The following is a 10775-nucleotide window of genomic DNA, read 5'->3' as shown; positions in this document are numbered from 1 at the left end:
AGTGTATGGCATTTTTACTGAATATTTGAAACTGTTTTAGGTAATAGTATTAATTGTGCATAGACCAACTTTCAGCCACTGTTACCAAGTGTTTAATGGATAATAAACCAAAAGATTCCACGGATCTTTGCTCACAGTAAACTTAGGTCAACAATGCCATATTGCTTAGGTGTTACATATTTTGAGTACAGCAAATGTTTAGTAGTGCTAAGAAGGAATCTTTCCCATATTGTTAATACAAAAACTGAAATGCAGAGGCTCAGAGGTTCAAGGTCACTCAGCCACAAGGAGCAGAGCCAGAACTGGAGCTCAGATCTCCTGGGTCCTCATTCTCTGCTCTTTCTACCATACCAAACTGCCCTTTTTGCATAATTCCTATCTGATGAGAGGCACTTGGTCTAATGGCTGGTAGAGATGCATATTTATATTGCAGAGAGCATTGAAGCAAGGAATGTTACTCAATGTTTTTCTTTTGGAAAACCAAACATGCTTTATTTCATTTTTTTCACAATTTATTTAAACATCTCACATATACAAAATAGGTACAATTTAATTTTTCTGCTTTCCCAAGAAACAAAGCTTCTTTGGAACCATGGAAGAAGATGAAAATGAGATTGGCAAAGAACAAATGCTGAATTTAAAGAAGAGGACAACTTTGGGCAAATGATCTGCATACTTTGATACGATGGAAAATAGTGATGCTAAATCAAATTAAAAAAAAAACACCACACAATACAACTCAATACAGAGAAGTATTTCTTCTCAAATTCTTCTAGCACCATCAACATTCTTCAAGTATCTGAAATACTATTAATTAGCACCTTTGTATTATGAACAAAACAAAATGAGTACCTCAGTTCATCTCTGTCTAGGTCAGCACCTAACGATGTGGATCACACTCATAGGAAAGTGTTTTGAGGTAGTTTAAACCTTTGGAAGTTTGGGTTTTAAACTTCCCTCTGTGGAAGATATTCAAAAGCCACAAGTGGTGCAAATGTTCACGGTTTTTATTTTTCAATTTTTATTTTGGTTTTCTTACAAAGGTTGACATTTTCCACAACAGGTGTAAGAGTGTTGAAAAAAAAAATTCCAAATCTTTTGGGGAGGGGGAGAGGGAGAGGGAGTTAATTAAACTGTATTGCACAATGCTCTGATCAATCCTTCTCTTTCTCTTTTGCCCACAATTTAAGCAAGGAGACGTGCAGAAGAAACGGAAGGATTCAGCTTTCAGTTAAAAAAGAAGAAGAAATGGCAAAGAGAGAAAGTTTTTTCAAAAAAAAAATTTTTTTTTTTTTAATTTAGGTTGAGTTCATTTATTTGAAACAGACTGGGCCAACGTCCAAACGGATTTCTTGGTCAGCACCACCAATGTCCAAAGGTGCAATATCAAGGAAGGGCAGGCGAGATGGCTTATTTGTTTTGTATTCGATGATTGTCTTTCCCCATTCATTTGTCTTTTTCTGTTAAAAAAAAAAAGAAGAAAAAAGATACATAAGGCCGTACTATTTCTGCATCTGATAATACCTGAATATACATTTTAAAATAATCACTTTTTGGCTTGTCTGTGTCATTCTGAAGATATGTGTCCCAGATCAACAAGTTTATATTTGAAACAGTAGCATAAAAACTGCCTTTAGGGGAAAGAATTCCCTATCAGTCTAGTTAAAAAAAAAATTCAACACACATTCCAAGTGACTTATTTCTACAGTATCATTTTTAGGATTGGTATGTGTATATGCATGTGTGTGTTTGAGGGGAACTGGGTGGGTATGCACTATTGCAACTAGTGAATTTTCATTTTTCTTCTATTTATAGCATATTGTAGACACAGCATAAAAATTAAATGTAGACCACATTAATAAGTAAAACAAAATACATATACCTATAAATTATAGCTTAGGCTATTTAAATCTCAAGAAATTTTAAGTTCTGGCCATACATCATGACTTAAGAAATTCATATTAAAGGAAAACAACTTGTGCATGGACATAGTATACATTTCAGTATTTCAGAGGATTTCAGAGGGCACTATCTGATAGGAATACTCTCAATTTACCATCTGAATTTGAATAAATCCATTTATGAAGAAAGATCAAATTAAGTTAGGTCTCTCATTCTTCTGTTCATGTAATGCTATAAGCTAGAACTCCCTCCACCCCTACTTCCCAAAATAAATGCTATTCCCGTATTTCACTAATACTTACAGAGCAGCCATCTACAAGAACAGTGTAAGTGAACCTGCTGTTGCCCTCAGGAACAAGTTCAACATCGTTGGAACCCTGCAGAATGACAGCCTTCTTCAGGTTGCCAGTCTCCTCATCCATGTATGCAATGCTGTTCTTGCAGTGGTAGGTGATGTTCTGAGAGGCATGGTTGGCCAGCAGGCGCATGAAGGCAAGCTGGGTAGCCATTTCCTTGGAGGTCACTCCTTCTACATTGTATTCAAACTACGGAGAATAAGATGGGAATTCCAGTTAAGCAGAGAAGGACTCAGATACTAGGAGTCAAATGAAAAAAAAAAAAAAAAAGGTCTGATATAGGGAGGGATAATGGACTCAGATCTAAGCCTTAGGAAAAAGGTACTTTTAAAGGAAACTCAACTCACTTGTCTTTGAAGCATCAGTTACCTAGGTGATCATAAGACCTACCAGGCTAAGGCAAGGCCATCTGAAGAAGGTATCAGTTTCAGTTAAGCCTTTATGTGTATGTTTCCTCTTTGGAATAAGAGAGAAAGGAGATAGAGATTTGGACCTCTTTCTTTTTCTATAATTTTGTGATTTATTGAATTCCAGTAGTCATGCACTAAAGCTGGTGAAAAGGTTTGATTAAAAATTCAGAAGAGCTGCTCATGTTTTAAAAATGCATTTGCATGGGTGTGGGGGTATATACTGGCCAGTGCTCCTTTACAATAAATGACATTAGTTTCTCCAGTGATTATCAGTTAAGGCAAATTTGAATAATAACTTTGAATTATATGGATGTGTTCTATCAATCCATCTTTTAATGTGCAATCTTATACAGAATTGGAACCTAAGAAAAAAGCAGCTTCTTTTAATAAGCCCATGTTGTTAAGAGATTAAAAGGCAGATAATTAAACAATCTTAACAAAATATTATTCAGTAGGAAGAGAAATGTTTGTAGCATTCCTCACCTGTGTACCACCATTGATAGTTTCGCCCACCCAGATGTGCTTCTTGGCCTTGGAGCTCCTGTACTTGACTTGGATGTTTTCAGGTTGGGCCTGAATGCAGGTTTCACCGGTAGAGAAATCACAGTATACTTTGATAGCATCCATAGTGCATCCTTGGTTAGGGTCAATCCAGTAGTAACCTTTTAAGAAAACAAGACCCAGGTCATAAAACTTCTGATTGTGCAGCACATAGATTCTAATAATTACTGGTCAGATATTGATTACCACAAGTAACACTTTTGATTGTACTGGTATAGTGTCTACCCACATTTAGCAGGAAGAAGGTTGCTGTTTTCAAGATTAGACAGTTCCTTCTCTCCTCTCCTCCATAAAAAAAAGTCAAATGGGTGCTTATGACCATGAAAAGGGCAAAATATATATTAAGAGAAACCTGAGGATGGGTGCTGGTTGGGAGAAGAAAAAGATGCTTCATTAATTGGGTACGATTTCACAAAATGTACTTTCTACCCAAACATATTTTCATTCCACATGTCAGTGGAAACTAATTTTGAAAAGCTCAGCTCATGAGAAGGGCCAGTCTGGTTTGGACGTCTTGACCTACCGCTGCTCCATTCGGGGTGGCTGAGTCTCAGGTCGCGGCATGTGCGAGCTGGGTTCTTCTTAGAGCCTTCGGGAGTAAGGAGGGTCTCAATCTGGTTGTTGAGAGATTTCAGAGTAGCATCGACTTCGTAATCCTTGGGTCTGAGAGAAGGTGGTGAGCGAGGCTGGTCAGCCCTGTAGAAGTCTCCATCATAACCAAAGTCATAACCACCACCGCCGGCACCAGGAGGCCCGGGAGGCCCGGGAGGCCCAGGAGGGCCCTGCAAAGGTGAAAGAGAGACGAGAGGCTTTGTATTTGGTTACAGTGAGAGATATCAATAGCAGGAGATACTCAGCTGAGCTTCACACAAAAGCATGTTCTATTAATTAAAAAGGAATCAAGTTCATAAAAATAAATAACTTGCTTCTAGGGACACTTGCAGGAAAGGGCTTAAAAAGCCCATTACATAGAGACAATTTTCAGATATTTTAGAGAATATTTTGAAGTGGGTCTACTTTAATGTGTTGTCATAATGATCTTGGTTTAGTCTGAAGAAAACATTCCTTAGGGCCCGGGGCAGTGGCTCACAACGCCTGTAATCCTAGCACTCTGGGAGGCTGAGGTGGGAGGATTGCTCAAGGTCAGGAATTCAAGACCAGCCTGAGCAAGAGTGAGACCCTATCTCTACTAAAAAAAAAAAAAAAAAAAAGAAAGAAAGAAATTAACCGGACAACTAAAAATATACAGAAAAAATTAGCCAGGTATAGTGGCACATGTCTGTAGTCCCAGCTACTCGGGAGGCTGAGGCAGGAGGATCGCTTGAGCCCAGGAGTTTGAGGTTGCTGTGAGCTAGACTGACGCCACGGCACTCTAGCCTGGGTAACAGAGCAAGACTCTGTCTCAAAAAAAAAAAAAAAGAAAAGAAAAGAAAAGAAAATATTCCTTAGGTCAGTGATATTCTTTATTATTTCCCCAAATCATACTTACAGCAGGACCTTGGTGACCCTGAGGGCCTCGAATGCCAGCAGGTCCAACTGTACCGGGATGTCCACTGCGACCATCTTTTCCTACAGGGCCAGAAGGACCAGCAGGGCCCTAGGCAAGAAGGACATCAAGTGCACGTGAGCTGGTGAAGGCCCACAAGGGCGCAGTGGCCTGGGGCTCACTGCCTGCTTCAGGCTCTATTTCAGACATGAACTGTCACTTGGGTGTACCTACCCTAGGACCGGCAGGACCCACAGAGCCGGGAGCACCTTGATCGCCATGGTGACCCTTTAAAGAGAGAATAAGAAAATCACACTTTCAGAACACGTGCCAATAGATAGCTCTTTTTTTCCCCACACTGAATAGAAAACTTTAGTTCCGATGGACTCTGAATTGAGAAAATTGAAAATGTAAAGTGGAGCCCTTTTCTCCCATTATATCTATTATATCCAATTATTTTTTTTCACAAGCTATTTCAGCAGCGCGATATTAGTCATTCCTCTAATTATATTTATTTTAAGTGGGGTTGAAGGACACTGTTGCTGAGAGATTTTAATATATGTATATTTCCATCTCCCTTAACCCTCGCCTTTTCGTGTTGTGATGAAATAGCACTATCTCTGGGAGAGATGGAGTTAGGCAGAGAATGGGAAATGGGTATGATGTAGGATATTTTAGAACAAAAGCAGTGAAAATGTGAAGCAGATTGTTCTGCACCGAAAGCCTGCAGGGTCGGTATACCTGCGAGATGGCCACGTTTTACTTACAGCCAGACCGGGGAGACCCTGCAATCCACCGTGTCCCTTTAAGCCAGGAAGACCCCTGGGCCCCTTATCACCAGGCTCTCCCTTATCACCCCGGACGCCTTGTGGGCCCTGTAAAGAAAGAGAAAGAGGGATAGAACTGTTACCTTTGGAAAAAAATGACACTCCACTGCAAGTACTGTTTAATCCATTTACAAAGGCAACTCAAGACATGCAAAGTTCTAGATGGGATCTCATCTTTTCGGGCAATCTGCTTTAGTTAAGCCATCTGTAAAATGGCTAGATCCTTATAATTATTTAGTACTAACAAGCACAAAAGACTTAACATACACCAATTTGTTTGTATTAATTCTCAGCATGCATTAAAATTTTTTGAAAATATGAAGTCTAGCCTATATGTTATTTATTTTCTTAATGGATGCTTTGGGCTGCTTCTCCCTAAATGTTAATTTGTGAAGAAATCTTCGCCGGGTACATACACTAGGACCTCTTGGACCAACAGCACCGACAGGACCAACAGAACCAGCAGGACCCTGTGAAATGGAAGAGAAAAACACAACTCATCCACCAGGCCCAAGAGCCTCCTCTCCAAACCCTCATCGTCCCCAAGTGAAGCCCCCGAGGATGACGGCATTAAGGGAGTGGCATTTCCAGACTCACAGGTTCACCACGGTTTCCGTGTTTGCCAGCGGGACCCACAGGGCCATGAGGACCAGGGGCACCTGCAGCGCCAACGGGACCGATGTTGCCAGGGTAACCACGCTCTCCCTACCAAAGGCAAAATGAAGCTTAGAATCAATCTGGCCTGTCATTTAATCACTTTTAAATTAGAGACAGATGCAAAGTGTACTGACCTTGTGTCCGGCCTGACCATCGCGACCTGGGGGACCATCGTTCCCAGGGTTGCCCTGTAAAGACACCATGCAGATTAAGGCTCTTGGTGAGGCTCTGTGTGCAGCAGCCCCTGTGTTTTGGCTACTCTGCCTCCATCACCCCCAGTGCCCAAAAATGAACCCTCACTCAGACTGTTAAAAACCAGCGACAAGAACTCGCCAACCTAGATTTTTTTTTAAATAGGCATTTTTGCTATTTGGACCCAGTTTTGAAATGTGCTAGTTAAAAAACCATTCATTCCTTAGCCCAAGTAATTTTTCATATTTTCAATACTAGGTGTAGATATTATGGAGCAACAAACTATCTTGTTCAGAAACTTGGAACAGGAGAACCTCAGCTCGGGACATAAAGTCACACACAATAAAATCCTGCTTGGTTTTATTTTACAAACCAAGTGTTGAACTCACATCACGACCGGCTTCACCAGGAGCACCGTTGACTCCAGGACTACCCACAGCACCAGGGGGACCGCGGGCCCCAGGAGGGCCTGAGATGCCAAGAGGACCAGGCTCACCCTAAACAGGCAGAGAAGATAAAATGACATTCCTCTCATTGGATGGAATGCTAATCTCACCCTCCAAAACCAACCCTAGCCATGAGATTCTTGTATGAAGAGAGAAGGCAGATTGAGTGTGAATGGCCACAAAATGGTGAAAAGGATTGTAAGTGTCATCCCTGCCCTCCTACTCCACACTTAGATGGTCAGCTTCATGTAATTATTGGGACATTGCTCTGTACAAGATGAGCCTAGTTTTATCCAATATCCCAACTAAAATGAATTTATAAGGTTGATAAGTTTATGGAGATGAGATGGTTCCTAGTTGCTGTCATGTATCAGGTTTAATGGAATGATTCAGAACTTCCAGAGTTTCATTCTTCTTGCAGGATAAATGATGCCAGCATTTCATATTGCAGGGGAGTAAATGCAATTAGAGCTTATATCGTTCTTAAGCGCATAGAAAGAACAAAAATCATTCTGCATAATGTTAAGCTGTGTCTTTACAGTGTGTGTCTAAGTAAGGTGGTATTAAAGCTTCTTAGATAAGTGACGTGATCTGTATAAAGAAAATGCCATGAATAAAAATGTTAAGTGGAGTTATTCAGTGATCAATCTGTCACATTCGAAGTGGCAGCTTTTTAAATCTTTTATTATGTTAATGGGAATCAGAATGGTGTCAAACACTCACCACAGAACCAGCAACACCTGGTAGACCACGTTCACCTCTAGAGCCAGGGAGACCCAGAATACCAGGAGCGCCGAGAAGACCCTGAGGACCTGGAGTGCCGGGAGGTCCCTACACAAGAGGAAAAATACCGAGTATTACTGGGAGACCCTGGGATAACACAGGCTGGCTTGGGGATTGTGAGAGTGAGTTGCCCTCAGCTTGGAAAAAGGCTAGTGGCCTCCTAATCATAGGACATAGCCTTGGGCATCTTTTCTCTAGTGATGACAATGAGTTTACATCTTGGCATATATACTTTTTGGGTACCTGGTTCCTCCTTGAGACCAACGGTATAACATTTAAAAATATGTGGTTGAGGTTAATAAAGCCACTGGGGGTGGAGATGAAATAGAGTTTTTATAGAACCTATGCAGGGATGCAATTTTAAAAATTTTTAAATTTTTAATGATTAGGGCTACATGATAGTTGCACATAGAATGGAGGTTTCTCAAAAAAAAAAAAAATGCCTAGAAAATAGAGCTACCATATGATCAAGCAATTTCACTGCTGGGGATATATCCAAAGAAAGGAAATCAATATATCAAAGGGAAGCAAATTTTGATCTTGGCCTCTGAAGCAATTAAGGCAACTTTCAGAGTAGCACTGACACTGGACAATGCATTTTTATGGAAATGGTAGGACGGCCACAGCAATGGGGTGCTGTTCTAATCCTGACACTAGTAAGGCCCCTGCAGTGGCTTAAAGGGCTGCTGTGATAAAACGAGCTCCCTCATGTGTTGCCACCCCTGTGGTGGCCTTCTGAGCATCTGCACAAGCCAAGGCACTTCAGTGCATGCCGGGCAGATTCCCTGCAATACTCGTCACCAGGTATGTGCCATTTGAAGATTTGTACAGGGGCTTTGCTTTAATTCAACATAAGGTATAAAGAAAGAGGAGTTGGAATTCACTTACAGCGGTACCAGACTCTCCGGAGGGACCTTTCTCACCAGCAAAGCCAGGGGGGCCAGATGCACCTGTTTCTCCAGTTCGGCCAACTGGACCTTGGTCACCACGAGGACCACGAATCCCTTCTTTACCAGCAGCACCAGGGGGACCAGGAGGGCCAGTAATACCCTGTGAGCAAATGTGCAAGATCATTTACCTTCTGTTGGTCATAAAGAACCCGGAAGAGAGCAGCAGAGATTCCAAGTAGTAAAATGCAAACAGTGAGATGCAACAAAATAATATCCTGGCCATTTTGGGGGAATGTTTAGACTTTTTAACATTCTTTCTTTTAGAAAGAAGCAACTCCTGTCTTCCTTCTCTCGGGTCTGTAACAAAGAAAATAACTGAGAGAGTGTCTATGGCAAATTTCTGGGAGGAAAAACAATGTTGTGCCACTAATACCCTGGTATATTGGCACCGGAGCTATGCAAAATTGTGAGTTCATTGTAAATGAGTGGTACTTGGAGTTTTGGAGGACTCTGCTCATTTCTTTCTGAAGAAAGCCAATACTGGCATTTTGTTGATAATTGAGGAATCACATATGCTCTTGGCTAGGTTTAATTAAATGCCTACAGGGACTGAAAAGTTTTCTGTTATGAACCTGTAAAAGGATTCCAAGAAATCAACATCTTTGCTATTTTTTTTCCTCCGAAACCTTAACCTGAAGACTTAATCCTTGGTAATTAATTAAATTCTCTTGAGTCTTGACAAGAGAGTCTGAATTGGAATTAAATTAGAGGCCAAACCACCTTTAAATTCAGGAACAATTATACCTTAAGAATGGAGGCAGAATGTTAGCCACAAAGGGTAATTAGATATAGAAATATCTGATATGTGACTAAAACTGTCCTGTTTTTTATTTTTTTACAAAGACACCATGCCCCTGAACAGGGAATGATGTTTGCATGAATAAAAGCCTCTTAAATTGATATTATAAAATGTAATTTGTGATGGTTTGGCCTTAATGATTCAGAAAAACTGATTTCAGACCAGGAAATTAATAGCAAATATTAGTGATGTATTTTCCCAAAGAGTTTCTTACCAGTTTCCTATCAGAGGCTAGGACTTTTGGCTAGAGTAAATGAAGATGCATGTTTGCAGTGATCTACTTACAGCGGGTCCTGGGGGACCAGTCCGTCCGGCAGCACCAGGGAAACCAGTAACACCCTAAGAACCAAGCACATTAAAATTCCACAGTCAACACCAACTCCTGGAATTTGGATAAGATGGGAATTTCTCCTTTGGCAAATCCTCAGTACATGTGAGCAGGGATGGACCAAGGAGTAGGTAATAGGCAGCTTCCTATACCGTGTAATTTAACCAGGACCCTGAAGGCCCTCCTTCCCCACACATCTTGCTTACTCGCATGCTAGTGGCAGTGCCCATATTTTGCATTAAGATTTTGATGATCTTTTTTGAAATGCTAACATATTATCTGATGGTTATAAGGGCAAGAAGATAAGACACTGTGTCATTATTACACAGGAATGTGCACACATTAATAACCATCTTAACCACCGGGCTGGGTGCTAACGAAGTGACCACTGAATAAGTAGTGTTGTTGACAGAGGAAGCTACAACAGGTGACCCAGAGCATGAAGCACTGCCTAGTGAGAGAAGGAGTCAGTGCGGCTTCTTCCTGGAAAGCTCTGGGTCTCTAGAGAGTCGGTGTGATAGTCCTGGACACAAACGGCAAGGATTCAGTCAGTCAGAAGAAGGGGGACATCAACAAAGGAATAAAGGGCACCAGAGAAATATTTTCCCCACTTCACAATTAAACTGCTTGGGGTTGACCTTGGTTATTACCTCAAGCGAGGAGGTAGAAAAATATATATACTACACCGAGTTCCAGCTGGGTGAAAGTTAACATCAATATCAGAATGGCTCTGAACAGAATGAGTTTGAATCCCTAGAGTCTCCTCTAGGAGTCCAAATTTGCCAAAACTTTTAGGTTGTCCCTAACAGACTGTGGAGAAAGAGAAGTGATCAGAGTCCACTGGAAATACTCACAGGGGGGCCTCCGTCACCACGACCTCCAGCAGGACCAGGGGGACCATTTGGACCCTAAATGCAAACAAAAAAGTGAGGTCAAACCACAAAACAAACTCTTATAAATGTTACTCTTTTCTTCAAAGGGATCATTCCCATATCTATTAGAAGAAAATTCAACAAAACGAGAAAACGATTATGTCATATAAAATCAGTGTCCCTTCACCCAGAATTTGGAGCATTTG

At 41.1% G+C, this 10775-nt stretch overlaps 1 protein-coding gene across 1 annotated transcript in view; it reads right to left on the bottom strand.

The window, feature by feature from the left end:
- Positions 1–464: 464 nt before the first annotated feature.
- COL1A2 (collagen type I alpha 2 chain) overlaps positions 465–10775 on the bottom strand; it is a 36802-nt gene continuing 26491 nt past the window's right edge. Inside the window, exons 38-52 of the mRNA XM_045564564.1 lie at positions 10552–10605; positions 9655–9708; positions 8509–8670; positions 7561–7668; positions 6781–6888; positions 6334–6387; positions 6140–6247; positions 5959–6012; positions 5483–5590; positions 4950–5003; positions 4719–4826; positions 3753–4011; positions 3152–3330; positions 2205–2447; positions 465–1460 (exon numbers count right to left, since the gene is read on the bottom strand). Of these exons, the coding sequence (XP_045420520.1) occupies positions 1314–1460; positions 2205–2447; positions 3152–3330; positions 3753–4011; positions 4719–4826; positions 4950–5003; positions 5483–5590; positions 5959–6012; positions 6140–6247; positions 6334–6387; positions 6781–6888; positions 7561–7668; positions 8509–8670; positions 9655–9708; positions 10552–10605 (1800 nt within the window). The 3' untranslated portion in view covers positions 465–1313. The remainder of the gene's footprint in view (positions 1461–2204; positions 2448–3151; positions 3331–3752; positions 4012–4718; positions 4827–4949; positions 5004–5482; positions 5591–5958; positions 6013–6139; positions 6248–6333; positions 6388–6780; positions 6889–7560; positions 7669–8508; positions 8671–9654; positions 9709–10551; positions 10606–10775) is intronic.

Source organism: Lemur catta, chromosome 11, assembly GCF_020740605.2.
Source record: "Lemur catta isolate mLemCat1 chromosome 11, mLemCat1.pri, whole genome shotgun sequence".
NCBI classification, from domain to species: domain Eukaryota; kingdom Metazoa; phylum Chordata; class Mammalia; order Primates; family Lemuridae; genus Lemur; species Lemur catta.
Note: the sequence above shows the minus strand (reverse complement) of the source record. Positions and strands in the feature narration are given on the sequence as shown.